Source organism: Thamnophis elegans, chromosome 7 (genome assembly GCF_009769535.1).
Source record: "Thamnophis elegans isolate rThaEle1 chromosome 7, rThaEle1.pri, whole genome shotgun sequence".
In the NCBI taxonomy this organism is placed as follows: Eukaryota; Metazoa; Chordata; class Lepidosauria; order Squamata; family Colubridae; genus Thamnophis; species Thamnophis elegans.
In genome coordinates, this window is record NC_045547.1 from 82916305 (window position 1) to 82943370 (window position 27066).

Sequence of the window (27066 nt, forward strand, 5' to 3'; positions counted from 1 at the left end):
GGCGGACGGGGGGAGGTACTGCTGTTGTCTATAAGAATTAACTGTAGTACAGTACTGTATATAAATTTTCGTGCAAATTTATTTTTTAAGAAAAGTCTCGCTATGTATTCCTTTTGAGGAAATACGGATGGATTTCTGCATTTTGTTTATTTATAATTGCAAGTAAGTAAAGAGCTTACTGAGCTAAATCTCCAGACCATTTTAATTATTTGTAATTTAGATTTTTAAAGGCTATTCCAATCACCAGATTCTCTGGCCAGTAGCAAGATATTTTTTTTTATTTTATTTAAAGAGAATTTATTCTCAAGCTTTAATTTATTTCCAGCCCTGGTAACCTGCATGTCACTGACAACTTTCAGCATAGATAATCTCATTTTTAATTCTGATAGGAAAAACTGTTTCACCTGCTAAAGTTTGGATGTAGAAAACTAAAAAGTTCTACAGAGATTCCTCTTGGGGCAAATAATCATCAATGGCAAGCTTTGCATAATTATTTGCTAGTAATCACCTTTTGGCGGTGTGTGATTTATTTAGGGGAAAGCACATTGACTCAGACTGGGAAGCAAACCTTATTTAGCTCGGTGGAAAATATTTCTAGCTGAGTCAACAGACCAGCCTGGGAAAGGTGTTGTAACCGCAAGCCATCATTTATTACCTACATTTGTAGATTATCTAAATGAATGTTTCCCAGCCCCCAGGAGCTGGGAATTCTGGGAAGTGAAGTGCACACATTTTAAAGTTAGAGACAAACTTTAGCTTAATTCAGCCCCAATCTGGCCTGTTCAAACCCTTAAAACCCAAGGAGCTCGAGCTCACAGTTGCAAAAGGGAAATAAGTGACATTCTTGGAAGTTTTGAATGGAAAGAGAGACATTTCACAAATCTTTGGACCAACTCAAAATGTCAGATCAAGGTTGTTGTTTTTAAACGGATGCTGAATTTCTGGGTGTGAAAAGTGCAAAATCTTATCTTTTTGCTCCGAAACCAAATGGCTGCATTTATAGAAGGCCTCTCTGCCTGATTCCTTTTAAAGGTTTTTCTTCTTCCTCTACTTCATGGCCGCAGATTACAAGCACTGGGTTCAAAAAATGCAGGGTTTGTGAAGTAATCTAGAACCCCAGGACTAGATTTTATGCTGGTGCAATTGGGTCTTCTCAGATAAGAGAATTTCTTCAAATTCAGCCTACAAGACAAATACTTTCCATTGCTTCTGTACTTAAAAATTGAGCTTGGAGAAGGGTGGATCCCAAATATCATATTTTTCACATGCAGCTAATGCTGGTGGTTTTCTCCTCCTGTTTCTTTCTTTAGTTTATCTTCTCTTACTCTTTCTCATCCTGTTTATCTTCCTCCTCTACTTCTTTTCTTTCTCCTGTTTATCTACTCCTTCTTTCTCTTCTTCCTGTTTGTCTTCTTTGTTTCCTGTTTCTTTTCTCCTTCTCCTATTTTCCACCTGTTTAATTTCTTTTCTGTCTCCAGCTCACCTATTCTTTCTCCTGCTTCTCTTCTCCTTTATCCCTCTTTGTCCTCTTCTCTCTTTCTCCTTGTCCCCTTTAACTTTTCTTTCTCCAGCTTACCTATTCCTTCTCTTTCTCCTGCTTCTCCTCTCCTTTATCTCTTTCTCCTCTTCTCTTTCTCCTTGTCCCCTTTAACTTTTCTTTCTCCAGCTTACCTATTCCTTCTCTTTCTCCTGCTTCTCTTCTCCTTTATCTCTTTCTCCTCTTCTTTCTCCTTGTCCTGTTTAGCTTTTCTTTCTCCAGCTCACCTACTCCTTCTCTTTCTTCTGCTTAGCTTCCCCTTTTTCCTCTTTATCTTCTTCTCTTCTCCTCTTCAATTTTGTCAATTTTAATAGATTTGTATGCCGCCCAATCCAGAAGGACTCCGGGCGGCTTACATAAAAGCAGTTTAAAAATATTTAAAAAAAATATTAAAAACACAAGACAGAACGACTTAAAAACAAAAACACAGCATGCACTCAGTTTTTAATGGGGCTGGAGTTCAATCAAGATCAACTCTTCTCTTCCTCCTTGTCCCCTTTTAACTTTTCTTTCTCCAGCTTACTTATTCTTTCTCTTTCTCCTGCTTCTCTTCTCCTCTCTTTCTCCTCTTCTCTCTTTCCCCTTGTCCTGTTTAGCTTTTCTTTCTCCAGCTCACCTACTCCTTCTCTTTCTTCTGCTTAGCTTCCCCTTTTCCCTCTTTATCTTCTCCTTCTCTTCTCCTCTTCTCTTCCTCCTTGTCCCCTTTAACTTTTCTTTCTCCAATTTACCCGCTCCTTCCCTTTTTCCTTCTCCAGTTTCATTTCTCCCCCCCCCCTCCCAATCCTCTATATGTCTTCTCTTTCTCCTCCTCCGGCGTTCAATCTCTTCCTTCTCCCCCCCCACCGGGGCAGGGGACGCTGGCAGAGCTCCAAGCCCACCGGGGGTTCCACGCAGGGAGACCCTCCATCCTCCCACGGCAACCTCCAACGCCCCCCCTCCCCCAAAACACCCCTTCTTCCTCCTCGAAATCGTCCGTGCCCCCCTTCCCATTGCAGAAACAAACCCGCGAGAGGAGGAACCGGCTGCGCCCCGTGCGCAAACGCCCGGAAAAAAGCAGCAGCGGGCTCGGCCACGCGCGTGGGCGTCCCCCGGGCGCGCTTGGCAAGAGAGGCTCTGCGCTGCCCCTGGGCTGGGCGAAGCGGAGCAGTCCCGGGATCTCCACGCGCGGGGAGGGCTGCGAGTGGCCCTCCCTGCTTGCTTTGCTTGCTTCCCCCGCGGAGAAGCCAAAGCTGGGGCTTATGGGCATCATGCTCCTGCCCGCCTGCCTGCTGCTCTGGGCGCTGCTGGGCGCGGGGGAAGGGGCGCAGGAGCCCCCCGCAGGTGAGAACCAGCCGGGCCTTGCAAGGGAGAAAAGAGGGGGGGGGGGTCTCTGGGGGGTTTGGAAAGCCAGAACCGGGGATGCTCCTCTGCGTAAAAGCGCAGCGCTGCTCTCCAACCGGTGCTCAATGCGCGCAGCGGCTCCCCTTTTGGAGGGGGGGTTCCCCCTACCCAAAAATGCCTTGGGGGTCTTGGGGAAGTGTCCCCTTCTTGGAGAAGGGTTTCCCTTTGCAAAAGCGGCCCTGGTTCTGATTCCGCTGCCCCGAATTTGCGGGGTAAAAGGGGGAATCGAAGAGGAAGGTATCTGGGGAACCCCCCCCCCCAGGAACGCTCCCCTGCCCCCCCAAAGGGGTGTGGGGGAATCAAAGAGGAAGATATCTGGGGAACCCCCCCCCCCCGGAACGCTCCCCTGCCCCCCCCAAAAAGGGGTGTGTGCAAAAGAAGCCAAGCCTTGCTACAAGGAGGTGTCTCTCCCCCCCCCCAAAAAAAATCTTGTTTTTTGTAGATTATGCAACAAGTCTCTAAGGAGTGCAAAGAGGCGGCTGGTGGGAAAAAATAAATAAATAAAGGGATGTCGGTGTTTGGATAATAAGTAACGTTTGTGTGTTTGATCGGGGTGCGTGTGTGCATTTTTTATCTCTCTGCTATCAGTAAAGGAGAATGTTCGTAGTTCAAGGTTGAAATGAAGGGTCCTTGGTGCTCTCTGAGCTGGATGGTTTTCTTTCAGATGTTTCGTGACCCAGCTAGGGAACATCATCAGTGGTAGAAGGGAGAGGGATTTGCAGAGAGGAGGAGGAGGAGGAGAAAGAGGAAGAAGAGGAGGAGAAGGAGGACTGTGGGGTCCTTGGTGCTCTCTGAGCTTGGTGGTTTTCTTGCAGACGTTTCATTACTCAACTAGGAAACATCATCAGTGCTAGAAGGGAGAGGGATTTGCAGAGAGGAGGAGGAGGAGGAGGAGGAGGAGGAGGAGGAGGAGGAGGAGGAGGACTGTGGGGTCATTGGTGCTCTCTGAGTTTGGTGGTTTTCTTGCAGACATTTCATGACCCAACTAGGTAACATCATCAGTGCTAGGAGGGAGAGGGATTTGCAGAGAGGAGGAGGAGGAGGAGGAGGAGGAGGAGGAGGAGGAGGAGGAGGAGGAGGAGGAAGAGGAGGACTGTGGGGTCATTGGTGCTCTCTGAGCTTGGTGGTTTTCTTGCAGACATTTCATTACTCAACTAGGAAACATCATCAGTGCTAGAAGGGAGAGGGATTTGCAGAGAGGAGGAGGAGGAGGAGGAGGAGGAGGAGGAGGAGGAAGAGGAGGACTGTGGGGTCCTTGGTGCTCTCTGAGCTTGGTGGTTTTCTTGCAGACATTTCATTACTCAACTAGGAAACATCATCAGTGCTAGAAGGGAGAGGGATTTGCAGAGAGGAGGAGGAGGAGGAGGAGGAGGAGGAGGAGGAGGAGGAGGACTGTGGGGTCATTGGTGCTCTCTGAGTTTGGTGGTTTTCTTGCAGACATTTCATGACCCAACTAGGTAACATCATCAGTGCTAGGAGGGAGAGGGATTTGCAGAGAGGAGGAGGAGGAGGAGGAGGAGGAGGAGGAGGAGGAGGAGGAGGAGGAGGAGGAAGAGGAGGACTGTGGGGTCATTGGTGCTCTCTGAGCTTGGTGGTTTTCTTGCAGACATTTCATTACTCAACTAGGAAACATCATCAGTGCTAGAAGGGAGAGGGATTTGCAGAGAGGAGGAGGAGGAGGAGGAGGAGGAGGAGGAGGAGGAGGAAGAGGAGGACTGTGGGGTCCTTGGTGCTCTCTGAGCTTGGTGGTTTTCTTGCAGACATTTCATTACTCAACTAGGAAACATCATCAGTGCTAGAAGGGAGAGGGATTTGCAGAGAGGAGGAGGAGGAGGAGGAGGAGGAGGACTGTGGGGTCATTGGTGCTCTCTGAGTTTGGTGGTTTTCTTGCAGACATTTCATGACCCAACTAGGTAACATCATCAGTGCTAGAAGGGAGAGGGATTTGCAGAGAGGAGGAGGAGGAGGAGGAGGAGGAGGAGGAGGAGGAGGAGGAGGAGGAAGAGGAGGACTGTGGGGTCCTTGGTGCTCTCTGAGCTTGGTGGTTTTCTTGCAGACATTTCATTACCCAACTAGGCAACATCATCAGTGCTAGAAGAGAATGGAATTTGCAGAGAGGAGGAGGAAGAGGAGGAGGAAGAGGAGGACTGTGGGGTCCTTGGTGCTCTCTGAGTTTGGTGGTTTTCTTGCAGACATTTCATGACCCAACTAGGAGGAGGAGGAGGAGGAGGAGGAGGAGGAGGAGGAGGAGGAAGAGGAGGACTGTGGGGTCCTTGGTGCTCTCTGAGTTTGGTGGTTTTCTTGCAGACATTTCATGACCCAACTAGGTAACATCATCAGTGCTAGAAGGGAGAGGGATTTGCAGAGAGGAGGAGGAGGAGGAGGAGGAGGAGGAGGAGGAGGAGGAGGAAGAGGAGGACTGTGGGGTCATTGGTGCTCTCTGAGCTTGGTGGTTTTCTTGCAGACATTTCATTACTCAACTAGGAAACATCATCAGTGCTAGAAGGGAGAGGGATTTGCAGAGAGGAGGAGGAAGAGGAGGAGGAAGAGGAGGACTGTGGGGTCCTTGGTGCTCTCTGAGTTTGGTGGTTTTCTTGCAGACATTTCATGACCCAACTAGGTAACATCATCAGTGCTAGAAGGGAGAGGGATTTGCAGAGAGGAGGAGGAGGAGGAGAAGGAGGAAGAAGAGGAGGAGGAAGAGAAAGAAGAAGAGGAGGAGAAGGAGGACTGTAGGGTCCCTGGTGCTCTCTGAGCTTGGTGGTTTTCTTGCAGGCGTTTCATTACCCAACTAGGAAACATCATCAGTGCTAGAGGGAGGGGGATTTGCAGAGAGGAGGAGGAGAAGGAGGAAGAAGAGGAGGAGAAGGAGGAAGAGGAGGAGGAGGAGAAGGAAGAAGAAGAGGAGGAGAAGGAGGAGGAAGAGGAGGAGGAGAAGGAGGACTGTGGGGTCCCTGGTGCTCTCTGAGCTTGGTGGTTTCCTTGCAGATGTCTCATTACCCAACTAGGTAACATTCTCAGTGCTAGAAGGGGGGAGGAGGAAGAGGAGGAGGACTGTGGGGTCCCTGGTGCTCTCTGAGCTTGGTGGTTTTCTTGCAGATGTTTCATTACCCAACTAGGAAACATCATCAGTGCTAGAATGAAGGAGGAGGAGAGAGGAGGAGGAGGAAGACTGTGGGGGGTCCTTGGTGCTCTCTGAGTTTGGGGGTTTTCTTGCAGACATTTTATTACTCAACTAGGAAATATTATCAGTGCTAGAAGGGAGAGGGATTTGCAGAGAGGAGGAGGAGGAGGAGGAGGAGGAGGAGGAGGAGGAGGAGGAGGAGGAGGACCACGACTGTGGGGTCCTTGGTGCTCTCTGAGTTTGGGGGTTTTCTTGCAGACATTTCATTACCCAACTAGGAAACATCATCAGTGCTAGAAGGGAGAGGGATTTGCAGAGAGGAGGAGGACTGTGAGGTCCTTGGTACTCTCTGAGCTGGGTGGTTTTCTTGAAGGTGTTTCATGATCCAACTAGGGAACATCATCAGTGCTGGAGGAGGAGGAGGAGGAGGAGAACTGGGGCGTCTTTGGTGCTCTCTGAGCCTGGTGGTTTTCCTGCAGACATTTCATGACCCAGCTAGGTAACATCATCAGTGCTAGTAATGAAATGAAACGCAAGGAAACAACCAAGCTCAGAGAGCACCAAGGAGTGCTGGTAGTTGTTTCCCCCCCCCCCCCCTGCTTTTCAACTTGATGCCTTCAATTTGAGGAGACCAATTGTAGGAGAGCAGAGCAGGCATCCAAAGAGCATGTGAGGAGTTGACACGGGGCTTAGTCACGCTTTGAACCTACCCGCAGGCTGGGGTGGCTTAAGGAGGCTCTGTTCCGGGGACAGCGTGATTAAGTGTGAATCCAGTTCATTTAATTAAAGCTTGTGGCTTGGCAACCGAGGCCCTTGCGAGACAATATTGCAGGCTTGAAACACGCTTGGCTAGTCTGTGGTTCGGAACGTCTTGAGAAAGGAAGCAGAGGGCAGAAGTCTGTGATCCCCTCCTTCCTGATACAGGGAGTCCTCGTATTACAGCAGTTCATTTAGTGACCGTTCAAAGTTACAACGGCACTGAAAAAAAAAGCAATTTATGGCCATTTTAGATGCGTACGGCCGTTGGGATGTCACCATGGCCAACGTTTGCTCATTTTTATGACGGTTGCAGCGTTACGTGAGCCCTTTTTGTGACCTTCAGACAAGCAGTGGTGAAGCCAGACTCACTTACGAACCAAGTTACTATCTTATCAACCGCGGTGATTCAGTGAATGGAATGGAATGGAATAAGGAATAGAATAGAGTAGGGAATAGAATGGAATGGAATACAATGATAAAATATAGAATTAATAAAATAGAATAGAATCAGGAAAGAATAGAATAGAATAGAATAGAATAGGGAATGGAATAGGGAATGGAATAGGGAATGGAATAATAAAATATAGAATTAATAGAATAGAATAGAATATAAAATGGAATGGAATAGAATAGGGAATGGAATGGAATGGAATAAAATAGAATAGAGTAGAGTAGAATAGAGTAGAGTAGGGAATGGAATGGAATAGAATACAATAATAAAATATAGAACGAATAGAATAGAATCAGGAAAGAATAGAATAGAATATAGAATGGAATGGAATAGAATAGAGTAGGGAATAGAATGGAATGGAATACAATAATAAAATATAGAATTAATAGAATAGAATAGAATCAGGAAAGAATAGAATATAAAATGGAATGGAATAGAATAGAATAGGGAATGGAATGGAATAGAATAGAATAGGGAATGGAATGGAATAAAATAGAATAGAATAGAGTAGAGTAGAGAATAAAATGGAATGGAATACAATAATAAAATATAGAATGAATAGAATAGAATCAGGAAAGAATAGAATAGAATATAGAATGGAATAGAATAGAATAGAGTAGGGAATAGAATGGAATGGAATACAATAATAAAATATAGAACGAATAGAATAGAATCAGGAAAGAATAGAACAGAATAGAATAGAATATAGAATGGAATGGAATTCTTTTTTGGCCAAGTGTGGTTGGACACACAAGGAATTTGTCTTTGGTGCAGATGTTCTCGGTGTACATAAAAAGACAAGATAATACATTCGTCACGAATCACAAGGTACAAAACTTAATGATAGTCAGAGGATACAAATCAGCAATCAAATCATGCTAGTAAACAATCAATATAAATCGTAAGGATACAAGCAAGAAGGTTACCGTCATAAGTGGGAGGAGATGGGCGATAGGAGCGATGAGAAGACTAATAGTAATAGTAATGCAGACTTAGTAAATAATTTGACAGTGTTGTGGGAATTAGTTGTTTAGCAGAGTGATGGCATTTTGGGGGAAAAAACCTGTCCTTGTGCCGAGTTGTTCTGGTGTGCAGTGCCCTATAGTGTCGTTTTGAGGGTAAGCGTTGAAACAATTTACGTCCAGGATGTGAGGGGTCTGTAGATACTTTCACAGCCCCTTTTTTTGACTTGTTCTCTAGACAGGTCCTCAATGGAAGGCAGGTATTGGTACCATAGTAATTGTTCTATCTGCAGCGAAAAACAGCAAAAACAACTGCAGCGAGAAATGTTGTTAAAAGGGGGCAAAACTCACTTAACCAATTCTCACTTGACAAGAAGCATGTCGGGCTCCATTGCGGTCATAAGTCGAGGACCACCTATATATAGCAGAGTGGAGGAAAAAGAAAACTTTCTGCTGCAAGATGGAAGCAGAAAAACTTGTGCTGGGTGCGTCGTTGTTAAAACGACCAAGCCCCGATGGCTAATAAAATAATAATTTTGGACCAAGATGAAAAGTTGAGGGGTGTCGGCCGTCCCAAATGAGGTTGCTTCCACAGGAAACGGAGCAGTCATGGGAATTGTGGGCCATGAAAGAATGTATCATGTGCCCCTTGTCATTTGAGTCATGGGTTTTGGTAACAGTGGAGTTTGTTCCTGGCTTTCTCAGCACTGTTTTTCCTGAGGGAGTTGTTGGCCTTCGCGGAGTATGAGATGTTTGTTAGCCTCCAGTTTAATTAAGGTAAAATTAAAGGTTCCCCTCGCACATATGTGCTAGTCGTTCCTGACTCTAGGTGGCGTTGCTCATCTCCGTTTCAAAGCCGAAGAGCCAGCGTTGTCCGAAGACGTCTCCGTGGTCATGTGGCCAGCATGATTCAACTCCGAGGACGCATGGAACGCTGTTCCCTTCCCACCAAAGATGGTTCCTATTTTTCTACTTGCATTTTTGACGTGCTTTCCAACTGCTAGGTTGGCGGAAGCTGGGACAAGTCACGGGAGCTCACTCCGTTACGCGGCGCTAGGGATTCGAACCGTCGAACTGTGACTTTTCTGACCGACAAGCTCAGTGCCTTAGCCACTGAGCCACTGCGTCCAATTTAATTATCGGTCCCAATCATTAGTCCTGCCGATCTTCCTGGTTTTTCCTTGCTGAATTGCGCATATCTGGCACATGGGCTGCTGTGAAAACCAGGCTACATTTTGAAGAGCTATTCTAGGGAATATTAGGAATATTCCTAAAAACGGCCACCGGTCACGTTTTTCAGTGCCGTTGTAAGTGTGAATAGTCACTAAACTAACGGTTGTAAGTCCAGAACTATCTGGACCAGTGATGGCAGTGTTGTTTTGGCCTAGTGACCTGGCTTGCTTTTGAGTGCAGTAACAATTTTGTACATACTCTCTGTTTACACAATTGCTGTAGTCGTACATAGAAAATTCGATGCCAGTCTGCTCCTCCAGCCAAAGTTGCAATGGTGTAGTTAGTATATACTGTAGGTAAAGTCTTGGATTTACAACATTTCATTTAGTGGCCCGTTCAAAGTTACAACGGCACTGAAATGAGCGACTTACGGCCAGTTCATCCACAGTTATGACCGTTGCAGCTGTCCCACGGTCACGTGATCCAAATTCAGACGCTTGGCAACTGGCTGATGTTTATGGCGGTCGCAGGGCCTTGTGGGAGTGTGATTCCCCTTTTGCAATCTTCCGTCAACGGGGAAGCCAGAATCGCTAAACAATTACTGTGATTCCCTTTGGCAAGAAACGTCATAAAACGGGGCCAAACTCACCTAAGAAATATTTTGCTTAGCAACGTAAATGCCCGGCTCCATTGGGGGTCATACGTTGAGGACTATCTGGATTTAGCTTAAGGCACAAATGCAAAATTGAGCGTGCGGGTGAGTTTTTCCTGTCCTTCTCCTCTTCCGTTCTCTCCCAGGGATGCTATTTCCTTCTGCTTGGCTTTCTCGCGTTTTCCAATCTAATTAACACTGGATGCTTTCCACCATAATTACGGAGAGAGAGAGAAATCTTCTTTATCATGTGTGTTAATTAAATTTAGCTGCAGAAACATTCTCCTTCCTTCCTTCCTTCCTTCCTTCCTTCCTTCCTTCCTTCCTTCCTTCCTTCCTTCCTTCTTTCCCCAGACTGGACAGAAGAAGGATTGGGAGTTAGTTCAGGAGCCATCTGGCCTGGCTCCCTCCTGCTCACCTTCATAACCTGTGTGCTCTGTACGACTTGTATACACAGCGCATGAATCAGTTGGCCACCCAATCTGACCTGTTGCTCCATCAGTGGCACGCCTGTGTTTGCTCTGTCGGAGACAGTCTGGTTTTATTACAAAGGGGATGATTTTTTTTACCCCCCTTAAAGTCCTCGTTGCAAGAATGCTGCAATCTCTGTTACTGTATGGAATAGGAATAGAATAGAATATATAGAATAGAATAGAAACTATAATGCAGAATAGAATATAGAATGGAATGGGAATAGGAATAGAATAGAATATAATAAGAATGAATAGGAATAGAATAAGAATAGCAGAGCAGAGCAGAGCATAGAAAAGAAAATAGGAATAGAATAGAATAGAAAATATAATGCAGAATAGAATGGATAGGATAGGATAGAAGAATAGAATAGAAGAATAGAATAGAAGAATAGAATAGAAGAATAGAATAGAAGAATAGAATAGAATAGAATAAGGAAAGAATAGAGGAATAGAATAGAATAGAAGAATAGAATAGAAGAATAGAATAGAAGAATAGAATAGAAGAATAGAATAGAATAAGGAAAGGAAAGAATAGAATAGAAGAATAGGATAGGATAGGATAGAAGAATATAATAGAATATAATAGAAGAATAGAATAGAAGAATAGAATAGAAGAATAGAATAGAAGAATAGAATAGAAGAATAGAATAGAATAGCAGAGCAGGGTTGGAAGGGACCTTGGAGGTCTTCTAGTCCAACATTCTGCTCAGGCTATACCACTTCAGACAAATGTCGAACATCTTCTTAGAAACTTCCAGTGTTGGAGCATTCACAACTCTGGAGGTAATTTCTCCAGTGATTAATTGTTCCCATTACCAGGAAATTCCTCCTCAGTTCTAAGTTGCTTCTCTCCTTGATTAGTTTCCACCCATTGCTTCTTGTCCTGCCCTCAGGTGCTTTGGAGAATAGTTTGACTCCCTCTTCTTTGGGGCAACCCCTGAGATATTGTAAGACTGCTATCCTGTCTCCCCTGGTCCTTCTTTTCATTAAACTAGACATATCCCAGTTCCTGCAACTGTTCTTCGTATGTTTTAGCTTACAGCCCCCTAATCCTCTTTGTTGCTCTTCTCTGCACTCTTTCCAGAGTCTCCACAACCTTTTTATATCATGGCGACCAAAACTGGACGCATGGATGTAATGTGAAAATATATACATAAACTGTTTTTTTTTTAAAGAGAGTCTCTTTCCCCCTTTTTACAGCAGGCCTTCTCCTGGAGGTTTCCTTGGGGAAGTTCAGGAATTTCTTGTTGAATGGAAGTGTCCCAGCTGAAGCCGTCTTGAGGAACATTGCCGATAATGTGACAGTCATCCTCTTTCAAATCCACGCCCACCACCAAAACGTGACTGTCTCCTTTGAGAAGGTATCGTGAACAAAACTCCGTTTGCTAAAGCCACGTAGAGACCCAGGAGAAGAAAATTAAAATTGAAAATCTTTTATATCTGGACAAGGAGCAATTGTTTCTTTTGCTTCTGTAGGAACCTTCTCCCAACAACTCGGGAACCGGAGTAGACCGAGGCTTAGTTTCGGTGCTTCGACCTGAACAGACGGTGTGCACATGGTATTTGAGAGCGGTGGGTACGGATCAGGTGCTGAGCACGGCGGTTTCCCTGCCCTACACCGAAAAGGGTAAGTTTGGCCTTTGCCGGCAGCTAAGGTTCAGACGAAATGGAATATCGTTTCCGCAATCCTTATGGGATCAGATGTTTGGAGGACATCATTAGATGGTCCAAGACTCAACCTCAGAATGCTTGTGGCCATCATAGCACGGTGGATCTCTCTGTCTCTGTCAAATTATGTCATCTCTATCTATTTATGCCTGCCTATGTCTGTATTTGTCAGTTTTCTATTATCTATGTCTATATTAATTTATCAGTCTATCCATTATCTCCCTCCCTCCCCCTCTTTCTCTCTCTCTATCATACAGTATCTATATATTTCATATGTCTGTCTGTCCGTCCATCTGTCCATCCATCCCATCCATCCATCTCATCCATCCATCCCATCTATCCATCTTATTCATCCATCCATCCCTCATCCATCCCTCACTCATCCATCCCATCCATCCATCTCTCATCCATCCATCTCATCCATTCATCCCTCATCCATCCATCCCATCCATCCCTCATCCATCCCATCCATCCCTTATCCATCCATCCATCTCATCCATTCATCTCTCATCCATCCATCTCATCCACCCCTCATCCATCCATCTCATTCATCCCTCATCCATCCATCCACCCCTCATCCATCCATCCATCTATCCATCCGTCCCATCCATCCATCCCTCATTCATCCCATTCATTCATCGCTCATCCATCCATCTCATCCATCGCTCATCCATCCATCCACCCCTCATCCATCCATCCATCCATCCATCCATCCATCCATCTCATTCATCCCTCATCCATCCATCTACCCCTCATCCATCCATCCATCTCATCCATCCCTCATTCATCCATCCACCCCTCATCCATCCATCCATCCATCCATCCATCCATCCCATTCCATCCATCTCATCCATCTATCCATTCCTCATCCATCCATCAATCCATACTTCATCCATCTCATCCATCCATCCTTCCACCTATCCCCACTGAGTCCAAAACTTATGTTGCTAAGCAAGATGGCTGTCAAGTGAATTTTGCTCCATTTTACGACCTTTCTTGCTGCAGTTGTTAAGCGAATTTCCATAGTTGTTAAGCTGGCTTTTAAGCGAATCTGGCTTCCCTGTTGACTTTGCTCGTCAGAAGGTGGCAAAAAGGGACCACGTAACCTTGGGACGCAGCAGGGGTCATAAGTACGAAACCAGTTTCCCAAGCATCTGAATTTTGATCACATGACCTCCTGGCACTGCAACCATCACAAATACGAGTCAGTTGCCAAACGGGCAAATTTTGGTCACATGGCGGTGGATGCTACAATGGTTATGTGTGAAAAACAGCCATAATCCACGTTTTTCAATTACATTGTATCTTCGAGCAGCCACTAAATGGATTACTGTAAGTGAAGGACTACCTTATATATCCGTCCAATTCACAGCTATAAACATCTGTATCCACGGCTGTATATTGTCTTCAGCTTGGGCTGAATCCCACCCAGTTGCCCGCCATCTTATTATAATCAAAAGCAGTGGGCAAAATGTTGTTTCATTTTCCACATCTGTCTCTTGAGTTTATTATTTATAAATAAATTATATTTATTATATTATTTTGTTCTGCCCAGATCCAATACCCGGTGGATGCAACTTGGAATTTGATTTGGAAACGGATCCCAATCTCTATCTAGACTATAACCTGGCTGAGACCCACATTATATTTGCTCCAGCCAATCTGGGCTACGCGAGGTAGGTTTAAGCTGGTTATTGTTCTTATGTGAAAGAAACAGACCCCAGAGGAAGATTGTGGATGATGGTAGAGGCGCATCTGAAGGCCTGGTGGCTTTTTATAGCGAGGAATCACGGAAAGTTAAGGAAAAGCTGTTTGTTCCGACCCAGCTCTCCAAACACGACCAAGTTAACTCAAAGATTCCTTTATTAGGGACGCCGGCAGCCCCAGCAAAAAGTTTCTCTCTCACCGCAGGCTGACAAGTCTGTCCGGCAGGGAGATGAATAGTTGTCTACCACACCTATTCATCTCTGTCCCCTGCCTTTTATCCCCAGAGCTAGTGGGGGCTTTGCTAGCAGCGGTAGCTCTTCTGTCCAGAGGACCGGCCCATAGATTTCCACTGCTCTCCTCTCCTCTGCCTTCTTTGCATCCATGAATCAGACACTGGACCCAGCTGTTCCTCCTCTTCCTCATCAGCCACATCCCCTGCCTTTGATCCCCAGAGCTAGAAGGGGCTTCCCTAGCAGCAGTGGCTCTTCCGTCCCAAGGACCAGCCCATAGATTTCCACTGCTCTCCTCTCCTCTGCCACATCTATTCATCTCCGCCCCCTGCCTTTGATCCCCAGAGCTAGTGGGGGCTTTACTAGCAGCGGTGGCTCTTCCATCCCGAGGACCAGCCTATAGATTTCCTCTGCTCTCCTCTCCTCTGCCTTCTGTGCATCCACGCGTCAGGCACTGGACCCAGCTGTTCCTCCTCTTCCTCATCAGCCACCACCAGACGTGGCGGATGTGGACTCTCCATCTGAGGGCTGAGAGATTGCCCAGTGTCCACCCCCCCCCCCTCTCTGACAGCTCCCTTCCGTCTTCCCCCTGGAGCTCTCAGGTTGCCTTGATGCTGACCCTTCCCCCCCCCTCCTCCGATTTGGCTGCAGGAGGGGCCATTGGCCGTCAGGCCACAACATTATTCCTCTGTGGGGAAACCCTCATCTTTTCTATAAGGTTTTCTGGTGCTACGATTGTCGCTTAAACAAACACAGGTGCTCCTCCACTTACAACCACAATTGAACCCCGAAATTCTGTTGCTAAGGGAGAAATTGGTTAAGTGAGTTTTCTTTGTAAAACCTGGAATGCTGACGGAGCAATGATGGAGATGTATCTTGAGTTAGACAGCTCTATAGGTCTGCTTTAAACAGATAAATACCTCTCGATTGGAGAAAGGAAGGACAGGAAAGAAGATCGTTTTCAGAAGTAATTCATGATTGTCCCCCAGAAAATTGTCAAAGAGAAGTTGGACAAATGTGCTTATTTTATAGTGGTTTTATACCAGAATAAACTCCTAAAAGAAGAGTTTATTTCTCTCGTTGTAAAGAACGTTAATGGCGGTGACAAGAATTCCTGGCTTTTGAATCGCTTCTGGGAAATTATATTTTATATTATTTTATATTATTATTTTATATTATTTTTTATATTATTTTTATATTTTATATTATTTTATATTATTTTTATATTATTATTTTAGATTATTTTTTATATTATGATTATTATTATATTATTTTTATATTATTTTAGATTATTATTTTAGATTATTATTATTTTAGATTATTATTATTTTAGATTATTATTATTTTAGATTATTTTAGATTATTTTATTATTTTAGATTATTTTAGATTATTTTAGATTATTTTATTATTTTATATTATTTTAGATTATTTTAGATTATTTTATTATTTTATATTATTTTAGATTATTTTAGATTATTTTATTATTTTATATTATTTTATTATTTTATTATATTTTATTTTAGCTCAGATGCCCCTTCATTTCTGGAGAAGCAACAGCTTAAAATATTAACCTCCTAAGACTAAAAGCAAAGATCGATTAATGCATTTATAATAACCAATCTGGTGGGTCACTGTTAGGGGCAGCGAGATCTTATTTATTACTAAAGGCCCCTCGGCTGAACTCTGGTTTTACAATTCTTCAAAAATTTAGTAAGGAAACAGAAACTGAATAGCTATCTCAAAAAGGGTGGGGCTTTCACCGAGAAGACTGAAGTCTGGGCATTTATATATATATATCTGTAGAAAGGGATATATATATATATATATATATATATATATATATATATATATATATATATATATATATATATATATATATATATATATATATATATATATATATATATATATATATATATATATATACTTATCCTTTAAATATTTACATAGAGGTTGACACAGTCCAAAGTTAAAAGATGTTTCAAAATCAATTTGCAATTTAGCTGAGATTGGATGAGGCTATTCCTCAGGTGAGGTCTTCCATATTAACGGAATAGTACATAATACAACACACTTTGGGGCTGGATAACGCCTGGGCACTGTCGTCATTGCGAATGACAATTTTTGGGTGGGGACATTCAGCTCCTCAGATTTCTTGGAAGCCATTGAAAGGCCTGTTGATGGGACTCAGATCTTCCCGTAGATAATTTCAATCTTTGCAAGAGTCGGCTGCAGGGAGGAAGACACCGTTGTAAAGAAGGCCAGGGACTAAATGGAGTCAATTTCTTTAAGAAATGCAACAGGGACACCTTGGAGGTCTTCTAGTCCAACCCCCTGCCTAGGCAGGAAACTCTATAGCGTTTCAGACAAATGGCTATCCAACATCTTCTTAAAGACTTCCAGTGTTGGGGCATTCACAACTTCTGGTGGCAAGCTGTTCCACTGGTTAATTATTCTCGCTGCCAGGAAATTTCTCCTCAGTTCTAAGTTGCTTCTCTCCTTGATTAGTTTCCACCCATTGCTTCTTGTTCTGCTTTCAGGTGCTTTGGAAAAATAGGTTGAACCCCTTTTCTTTGTGGCAACTCCTTAGATACTGGAGGACTACTATATGTTACACCTAGTCTTTCTTTTCACTAAACTAGACATCCCCAATTCCTGCAACTGTCCTTCCTCTGTTTTAGCTTCCAGTCCCCTCATCAACTTTGTTGCCCTTCTCAGCACTCCTCCTTCAACTATTAAAAGATTTGCCACCATTAAGTCAGAAAGAGTCATTATTTCCCAGTTAATTTTACTACGCTTGTAGCATCGACGCGCAACTTAATTACACAAGGTGCAGCAGCAAATTACAAGTCGATTATCCAAGGTGTGAATCTGTGGTTTTTACAAATGTGACTGAATTACGCTTCTCAGCACTTTTGAGGCTTAGGTTTGCAACTTGGAGTTGCGGCGCTTGTATTACAACATGGTTGAAATTGTCCCTCAAATTGAGGTACCACATGGTAACTCATGGACATATACAGTACGTCCATGTAATGTTTTGCAGTGGTTCAGAAGTGGCTTCCCATTGTCTTTTACCATACTTTTCAGAGTATAAGACGCTCTGAAGTATAAGACGCTTTTGGAGAGGAAAACAAGGGGGGAAAAATCTGCCTCCCAGCAATTTGCCTCCTTGCAATAAGCAGCAAACAGTACAGAAAATATACACTGTTTGTAGTGTTATATTTCAGACTATCCTTGTACAGATGCTGTTAAAATTGATGTGGCTTTCTGGAAGTATACGTTATTCTCTGCTATTTAAAAGAAGATGCAATAGCACTGGGCCTCTTCAGAGCAAGCATTTATTTTAAAAAGCTTCTTCATTCTGTTCAGCGGTCTAGAACAATAATAAAGCAGTCTTTAAAAACGAAGTCTAATCATTTGAACATTCTACAGGCATTTATAGTTATTGACTTACCTCCTTGCAGCAAACAGCAAACGGCCTGATTAGCACAAGAAAAAAAATCTGCCTCCCAGCAATTTGCCTCCTTGCATCAAACAGCCAGTTTCACTTTCAGTTTCAGCAGGGGGCCTCCCGATCATCAGCTGTTTCAGGCTGCAGGGATTGCCATAGCCTATTGCAGCCTCTGCAAGCTCCATTTTCCCCGTTTGCTGCAAGGAGGTAAATTGCTGGGAGGCAGAGGCCAAAGGGTGGGGGAGAATGAGTGGGTGGGGCTACATCAGAGGTGGGTTCCTACCAGTTCGCACCTATTTGGTAGAACCGGTTCGTCAAATCTACCGAACCGGTTAGAAGAGGTTCCACCAGTGGACCCGGAAAGCAGGCCACACCTACAGAAGAGGTTCCAAAATTTTTTGAAACCCACAATTGGTCCTTGGATGTGATTATTCTACACTATCATGCTCCTATTTATAAAACTCAGGGCCTCTGTGAAAGGTAAGGATGACTACTGCGTTTGTGGTGCAATCAGAACATTGCGTGTGTTGAAGTTGTTTTAACGCAAACCAAAGATGCCTTTTAAAAAAACAAGTTCGCATCCTATTCTTATGCATGCCAGTGCTGTGTGTGAGGTAATTTAAGGTGGTTCTGACAAGTGTCGTCGGCATCTTCATATCTGGTCACATGGGCGGCAAGCCACTCTCATCCGGTCACATGGGCAGCAAGCCACTCCCACAAAGGAAGCCACACCCACAGAGTAGGTTTGAACAATTTTTGAAACCCACCACTGGGCTACATTCAGTGTATAAGATGCACCCAAATTTTCACCCTCTTTTAGGGGGGGGGGAAGGTGCGTCTTATACTCCGAAAAAGATGGTATCTAGTCCACCCCACTGGCGTTTTGTCATGTTCTCTTGTCCAAGTTCTAACTAGGTTTGACTCTGTGTGTATTTCCAGATCGAGGAAAGATAGCCAGTTGCCGTCACCTGCTGAAATGTTCTTGAGCTCCACAAGTTTCTTTCTCTGTCTGAAATTATTCTTTTAAGTGACACGGTAGGGAGGAGAACAAGAGCTTAAATACTTTGGAGGCATGGCATGAAGATGTGGCTCTCCATCCAAACCATCTCCACAATTTCCTTCTATTATTCAGAGGGGCAAACCCACCGTCTTGTGATTCGGAAACCGGTCTGGATTCCAGGTGGAGACTCTCTTATGATGTCTACCAGTATTTTTTGCCCGAGAACGATTTGTCTGAAGCTACATTTGTGAGCCATATGAGGAGAATGTCTGAGGTTCAAAGCATCCAGGCGCACGGATCGAAAGTAAGTCACCCTGGTTTTCGTGCTGCAGATGAGGGGAGTCTTGGGCACGCTGTCATATGACTAGTTCAGGTTTCCCCCCCCCCAGTGGGAATCTTTTGATCCGGTTGTCATTAGACATACCGTAGATAGAAAGATAGATATATAGATGGATGGATGGATGGATGGATATAAATAGAGGTAGACAGACAGACAGACTGACAGTCAAATGGGTGGATAGAAGAAGAGAGATAAATCTCCATCTATCCACCTGTCTGTCTGTCTATAAACTATCTATCTATCTATCTGTCTGTCTATCTATCTATCTATCTATCTATCTATCTATCCATCCATCCATCCATCCATCCATCCATCCATCCACCCACCCACCTACCTACCTACCCACCCATCCATCTAATCTTATCTATCTAATCTTATCTATCAATCTATCTACTATCCACTCATTATGATTGATTGATGGATGGATAAGATAGATAGATGATAGATGAAGATAGATAATAATCCTCCGGGATTGGGCGCCCTATAAATCGATTTAATAAATAAATAGACAGTTGGGTGGATAGATGTAGATAGATATCCATCCATCCATCCATCTATTATCCACCCATCATTATCTATGATAGATAGAAGATAGATACTCAAGACGATAGACGATAGATGATAGATAGATAGATAGATAGATAGATAGATAGATAGATAGATAGATAGATAGATAGATAGATAGATTAAAAGATGATGGATGGACAGATTAGATAGATAGATAGATAGATAGATAGATAGATAGATAGATATATTAAGATACATTAAGATATATTAAGATAGATAGATAGACAGACAGAGAGACAGACAAGGCAATAGATAGATAGATAGATAGATAGATAGATAGATAGATATAGATAGATAGCGATAGATAGCGATAGATAGATAGATAGATAGATATATTAAGATACATTAAGATATATTAAGATATATTAAGATAGATAGATAGATAGACAGACAGACAGACAGACAAGGCAATAGATAGACAGACAGACAGACAGACAGACAAGGCAATAGATAGATAGATAGATGATAGATAGATAGATAGATAGATAGATAGATAGATAGATAGATAGATAGGACCTTGTGACTCATGTTTCTTCTATTTTTTTATGTCCTCCCAGATGATGACCTTAACCAGCCAAGACAGAACTGACCTCTACTTCTCGTCGCTTCCCGGACAAGGCGTGATCTACAATGTCATCGTGAGAGATCCTAAGTGGAACACTTCAGCTGCATACGTGCCCGTTCACACCTATGCCTGCAGTCTCTCTGCCTTGGTGAACAACTGCTACACCTTTAGTAAGTCAACGGAGCATCCGGGGTTGTGTAGAGGCCTCTACGGGGGGGACCAAAAATGTCAAAATGGCAGTCACCGCCATGGAGTGAAAACCCCTCCCCTTTTCTACACCTCTTTTGCGGTAGATGCCTCTTTAGACCATGATGTATGTCAGTGGTTCTCAACCTTCCCAATGCCGCGACCCTTTAATACAGTTCTTCATGTTGTGGTGATCCCCAACCATAAAATTGGTGTCTCGGTTCCTAAGACCATCGGAAATATGTGTTTTCCGATGGTCTTAGGCGACCCCTGTGAAAGGGTCGTTCGACCCCCAAAGGGGCCCCAACCCACAGGTTGAGAACCACTGATGTATGTTGAGAGAGGGGGGGGGGAGAGAGAGAGAGAGAATGGGAGAGAGATGGAGACAGAGCCTAGTCCATCTGTCAGCCCTCAAATGGAGAGCCAACAGCCCACAGGTTTGGAAATGACTGATGAGGAAGAGGAGGAACAGCTGCAGAGGTGAGTTCCTGCCAGTTCACACCAGTTTGGTAGAACCGGTTCGTCAAATCTACCGAACCGGTTAGAAGAGGTTCCACCAGTGAACCCGGAAAGCAGGCCACACCTACAGAAGAAGTTCCAAAATTTTTTGAAACCCACCACTGACACACACACACACAGACACACACACTCACACAGAGAGAGAAAAAGAAAGAAAGAAAGAAAGAAAGAAAGAAGAAAGAAAGAGTGAGAGAGAGATGAAAGAAAAAAAGGAAAAAGGGACAGAGAGACAAAAGGAAGAAAAGAGAGAGAGAGAGAGAGAGAGAGAGAGAGAGAGAGAGAGAGAGAGAGAACACATGGCCAGCAAGCCACTCCCACCAGGTCACATGGCTGGCAAGCCACTCCCACAAAGGAGGCCACACCCACAGAGTAGGTTCTAAAAATTTTTGAAACCCACCACTGAACAGCTGGGTCCAGTGCCTGACACACGGATGCGCAGAAGGCAGAGAAGAGGAGAGCAATGGAAATCTATGGGCCGGTCCTTGGGACGGAAGAGCCACTACTGCTAGGGAAGCCCCACTCTAGCTCTGGGAATAAAAGACAGGGGGTGTGGCTGATGAGGAAGAGGAGGAACAGCTGGGTCCAGTGCCTGACACACGGATGCGCAGAAGGCAGAGGAGAGGAGAGCAGTGGAAATCTATCGGCCGGTTCTTGGGATGGAAAACCCAACCCACCACCGCTGCTAGTGAAGCCCCGCCCTAACTTTGGGGGATAAAAGGCAGGGGGCGGAGATGAATAGATGTGGCAGACAACTATTCATCTTCTGGCCAGATGGACTTATTAGCCTGCGGTGAGAGAGAAACTGTTTGCTGCCCGCACTCCTAATAAAGGAATCATAGCTTCAACTACCGAGGGTTTGATTATGTCAGAACATAATCCTTCTATAGCCCACCCTTGTTTACTCTAGGGGGGGGGTCTTCCTCTCTTAGCTGATGAGGGGAAGCCGTATCTGTTGACGAGAGGACGCGATTATAAACTGGCAGCCTAATCCTCGTTTTCTTTTCTGTTTATAGGAAGGTTGTCCACCAAAATATTTTTCAGCAATTTGGCTTGTCTCGGTCTCTTTATCTGCTTCCTCGGACACAGATTCTGGAAAACAGGTACCGTTAGAAGGGGTGCTTGATTCAGTGGTAGACCGGTCCCATCCGGGTTAGTCTTGTTCGGTGTCAATACTCTGGAATTGTTCCATTGATGAAGAAGTCTAGAATCTGGAGCCCGGCTCAACTTTTTGAACAAAAAAAAAAAATGTGGCACACGCTTCTCAATTTAATCCAGAAAACGTTTCATTATTGTTGTGGCGAGAAGATCCTTTTTTTTAAAAATGAAAAAGGATTCAGAAATATATGGTCTTTTAAATGTTGGCGCCCCAGTTCCATCAAGGTTTGTCACTGTATCCAGTTAGATAAATATAAAGAGACTAGCTGGGATACCTGTGCTTCGCGATGAAACTATGTGGGCAATGGAGGATAAATTTAATTCACAATCCGTTGGTGCAGTGGAGGTCAGTGATTGAAACACATAAGGGAATATCGCTCCCGCCGCCTTCAGTCCGGAAGCAGTTCCATAGGTCGAAAGCATAGACATTTTGGTGAGGTACCGACGTTTAGTACTGTAAGGAGCGCCAGACCGCTCCTGAGTGAAGGAGTGGAACATCTGCCAGTGTGAACTGAGGTAACGGAAAATGTGAGGCAACTGGCAGTTGGAACAGAGTTCTTTTCAGGTGGGGAGAGGAGTAGAATGTCTACCTCCATAGCATCAGAGCGTTTTAATATAAGGCAACTGGCAGTTGGAACAGAGTTCTTTTCAGGTGAGGAGGGGGAGTAGAACTCCTTAGCATCAGAGTGTGTTAAGTTACTGTATAAAAAAATACTAATAATCTGGTGGTCATTTTGAGAAATCCTTTCTTAGGGAGCACCTAGAAGCCAAGAGGAACATATGTGCCAAATTTCAAGTCTGTAGGCTTTATGGTTTTTGAGATTTTGTGATGAGTGAGTGCTATTTGCCTTTGATAGATAGATAGATTGATAGATTGATAGATAGATAGATAGATAGATAGATAGATAGATAGATAGATAGATAGATAGATAGATAGATAGATTACAAGATGCCAGTGCCATGCCTTGTGAACTTGTGTGGGCCTTTCTATCTGTAGAGTGAGCTCTTCTCAAGTTACACCCCTAGTCAATGTCTGTTTTTGCAACTTCTGTTTTCCAAGATTGTTCTCTCCTTATCTTGCAAGAAAAGTTGGTGGTGGACTGCGTTTTTGCCGCCTCTCACTGTGTGGGTTTATTTGTTTAATTGTCCTTTCATCTCCTGTTCAACTCTGGGCAGTTTACAACAAAGAACCAATACAGTATATATCTGTAAAAAGATATAAATATAAAAATCCGGAAGAGCAAACTAAAATGCGGTTAAGATTTTGGGGAAAAGCTGAGCAAAGCTGAGAGAGAGCAATAGCCCTTAGACTTATATACCGCTTCACGGTGCTTTTACAGCCCTCTCTAAGCAGTTTGCAAAGTCAGCCTCTTGCCCCCCAACGATCTGGGTCCTCATTCTACCCACCTCGGAAGGACGGAAGGCTGAGTCAACCTTGAGCCTGGTGAGATTCGAACTGCCAAATTGCCGGTAGCCGGCAGGCAGCAGAAGTAGCCTGCAGTACTGCACTCTAACCACCTGCGCCACCGTGGCACAACAGATGCAATTGTTGTGATGGGAGAGCGAAATCTGAAATGCTTTTTTGGAAAGTGAAAGGAAGAAGCTTTTTAAAAAGTTGAAGCCTTTCCAGTTGTAGCGTAGCAACAAATATTTTGGGCTCAGATGTAGTTTTAAGTCCACCTGTATCTGTATATCTCAACATATCTTAACATGTTAAGTCAGTGTTTCTCAACCTTGGCAACTTGAAGATGTCCGGATTTCAACTCCCAGAATTCCCCAGCCAGCGAATGCTGGCTGGGGAATTCTGGGAGTTGAAGTCCGGACATCTTCAAGTTGCCAAGGTTGAGAAACACTGTGTTAAGTTATCTGTATATCTTAACATTCTGTTTTAATTTAATTTCCCTCCCCTTTAGGTTTATTCTTTAATGGCTTTATCTTCATGGCTTTCTTTTTCTTCATCGTCATTACTAAAACATTGGCGATCAGCTATGACGGTGAGTTGAATTATTTTTTTTTATAAATTTTTATTTTTATTACACAGACAACACATACAGACAACAATTAAAAAAAAGCATCATCACATACAGCATGTTGTTTGGTTACAGGTTTTTTAACATCCATATTCTCGAATAACATTTACCATCTCAGATTTTTCATCTAGTATAACTAAATACCTCACTTTCATTGTACAGTATATGTTCAATTACGATTAGTATTGTTTTTTCCCCAATAAATCATAATTCCCTTACATTCTTGATTATCTATTTGATAACAGCATACCTTTATATAATCCCCATGTGAAAGAAAGGATTTTTTTTACCAACCATTTATATTTATATATCACTATTTTCCATTATACCTAATTCCACCAATCAACTATCAGGCATGCTCATGTTCATTGTTATCCTTGTACCTCATACCTTCAAACAGAAATCTTATTCCTTTATTTTTCAACAAAATATTCTAAATAGTCGCTACATATATATACAATTTTTAATTATCCCCTTATTAAAATTATTTATCAACAACAAGATATCATTGTAATATGTTCTTAGGGTTATACATTATATCACCAATCCTCTATCAAGTATACATAAAATCGTTGTTATCCTTATCCTTTGGTGAGTTGAATTTTTGTGTGGTTATATTTGCACCCCGCAAAAGCTGTTGGAAGAGAGATTGACGTCCCGTGAACGAGGGTGGACCAGATTCATCCCGATTCTGACGTGACACTTCTCATTCCTTCGGCCAAGTTAAGCAACCAGTGATTCGAGAGAATGTGGAGAGGCTGGGAAACCCACAGAAGGGAAAAATCGATATAAGCAATCAAGAAGTAGTTTAGTGCATAAAGAAAGCTGGGAAGAAACGTTTTGGATTGTTTATACAATGATACAATAGCAGAGTTGGAAGGGACCTTGGAGGTCCTCTAGTCCAACCCCCTGCCTCGGCAGGAAACCCTATACCGTTTCAGACAAGTGGCTATCCAGCATCTTCTTAAATACTCCAAGTGTTGGGGCATTCACAACTTCTGGTGGCAAGCTGTTCCACTGATTAATTGTCCTCACTGTCAGGAAATTTCTCCTTAGTTCTAAGTTGCTTCTCTCTTTGATTAGTTTCCACCCATTGCTTCTTGTTCTGCCCTCAGGTGCCTTGGAGAATAGTTTGATTCCCTCTTCTTTGTGGCAACCCCTGAGATATTGGAACATGCTATCATGTCTCCCCTAGTCCTTCTTTTCATTAAACTAGCCATTCCCAGTTCCTGCAACCGTTCTTCATATGTTTTAGCCTCCAGTCCCCCAATCATCTTTGTTGCTCTTCTTCGCACACTTTCTAGAGTTTCCTCATCTTTTCTACATCGTGGTGACCAGAACTGAATGCAAATATTCCAAGTGTGGCCTTACCAAGGCATAATAAAGTGGTATTAACCCTTCACGTGATCTTGATTCTCTCCCTCTGTTGATGCAGCCTAGAACTGTGTTGGCTTTTTTGGCAGCTGCTGCCCACGGCTGGCTCATATTTAAATGGTTGTCCACTCGGACTCCAAGATCCCTCTCGCAGTTACTACTATTGAGCAGGGCACCACCTATACTGTCCCTGTGCATTTCGTTTTTCTTGCCTAAATGTAGAACCTTACTCTTTTCACCATTGAATTTCATTTTATTAGATAGTGCCCAATGTTCAAGTTTGTCAAGATCCTGCTGCATCTTAAGCCTGTCTTCTGGAGTGTTTAAGTCAGCTTTAGTGAGTTTGCTGGTAGATGTCCGTGGGAAATTCCCTTTTTGAGATTTTCTGAAAAATTAGCCCCTAAATGCATCTTAAAGGTAAAGGTAAAGCAATGGATGGAAACCAATCAAGGAGAGAAAGAACTTAGAACTAAGGAGGAATTTTCTGACAGTGAGAACAATTAATCAGTGGAACGTCTTGCCTCCAGAAGTTGTGAATGCCCCAACACTGGAAGTCTTTAAGAAGATGTTGGATAACCATTTGTCTGAAATGGTACTATAGAATCTCCTGCTTGAGCAAGGGGTTGGACTAGAAGACCTCCAAAGTCCCTTCCAACTCTGCTATTCACGTCCATCTTCCGTGTGGCTTCTCATGGTGGCTCTGATGGCTAAAAGTTACCTAAGTAACTTGGACCCAGTGAAGCTCCAATAAGCAATTATTTCTGTTTTTGAAGGACTAGGGTACGTCTGGGCCCCTTGTAGTGAAAATGAGCAAATATCTTTAAAGTCAACAATGAGTAATCTTGCAAAGAAGATGAGGTACGATAGAAAAACGTATTCTTAACCGCTCTACTCTTCATTCTTCCTCCTCTTCTCCTCCTTCCTCCACCCTTTGCTTCCTCCAGCCACCCTGGGTCTTACTGCAACAGCTGGCATCATTGGAGCCCTCCTCTTAGTAGGATCGTGGTGGCTATTTGGCCTGGTGATCCCGTGTATGCTAATTGTAGGAGCAGTGCTGGGGGCTCTTGTGTCGTCTTCACTTTTCTTCACTCCTGTAGGTAAGTGGTAGAAACCCTTCTCTGGTACCTACTGAAATCTGAACCCCCGAGAAGAGGAATAGTAGGAAACACTTGTAGTTCCGGTTTTAGATTTTGGCAGTGATTTGCTCTCTGAGCTTGGCATTTAATTTAGTTTAGTTTACTTTTTCATTGCACCTCGTTCAATGAAATTAAATGCCATCTTCAGTGTATATCTATATCTATCTATCTATCTATCTATCTATCTATCTATCTATCTATCTATCTATCTATCTATCTATCTACTATCTATCTACTATCTATCTATCTATCTATCTATCTATCTATCTATCTATCTATCATCTATCATCTATCTATCTATCCTCTATCATCTATCTATCTATTTATCTATCTAATCTCCATCATCTATCTATCTAATCTCTCTCTATTATCTATCTATCTATCTATCTATCTATCTATCTATCTATCTATCTATCTATCATCTATCTAATCTCTATTATCTATCTATCTATCTATCTAATCTCTATCATCTATCTATCTATCTATCTATCTAATCTCTATCATCTATCTATCTATCTATCTAATCTCTCTCTATCATCTATCTATCTATCTATCTATCTATCTATCTATCTATCTATCTATCTATCTATCTATCTATTATCTATCTATCTAATCTATCATCTATC

At 43.3% G+C, this 27066-nt stretch overlaps 1 protein-coding gene across 2 annotated transcripts in view; it reads left to right on the forward strand.

Annotated features, from left to right (window-relative positions):
- Nucleotides 1-2573: 2573 nt before the first annotated feature.
- The window catches only part of TM7SF3 (transmembrane 7 superfamily member 3), a 31344-nt gene continuing 6851 nt past the window's right edge, over nucleotides 2574-27066 (forward strand). Inside the window, exons 1-9 of one of the 2 annotated variants that reach the window (XM_032221423.1) lie at nucleotides 2574-2857; nucleotides 11712-11872; nucleotides 11988-12138; nucleotides 13735-13855; nucleotides 18701-18872; nucleotides 20033-20210; nucleotides 21759-21845; nucleotides 23814-23894; nucleotides 26249-26401. In XM_032221423.1, the coding sequence (XP_032077314.1) occupies nucleotides 2776-2857; nucleotides 11712-11872; nucleotides 11988-12138; nucleotides 13735-13855; nucleotides 18701-18872; nucleotides 20033-20210; nucleotides 21759-21845; nucleotides 23814-23894; nucleotides 26249-26401 (1186 nt within the window). In that variant the 5' untranslated portion in view covers nucleotides 2574-2775. The remainder of the gene's footprint in view (nucleotides 2858-11711; nucleotides 11873-11987; nucleotides 12139-13734; nucleotides 13856-18700; nucleotides 18873-20032; nucleotides 20211-21758; nucleotides 21846-23813; nucleotides 23895-26248; nucleotides 26402-27066) is intronic. The other variant, XM_032221424.1, reaches the window with a different exon arrangement.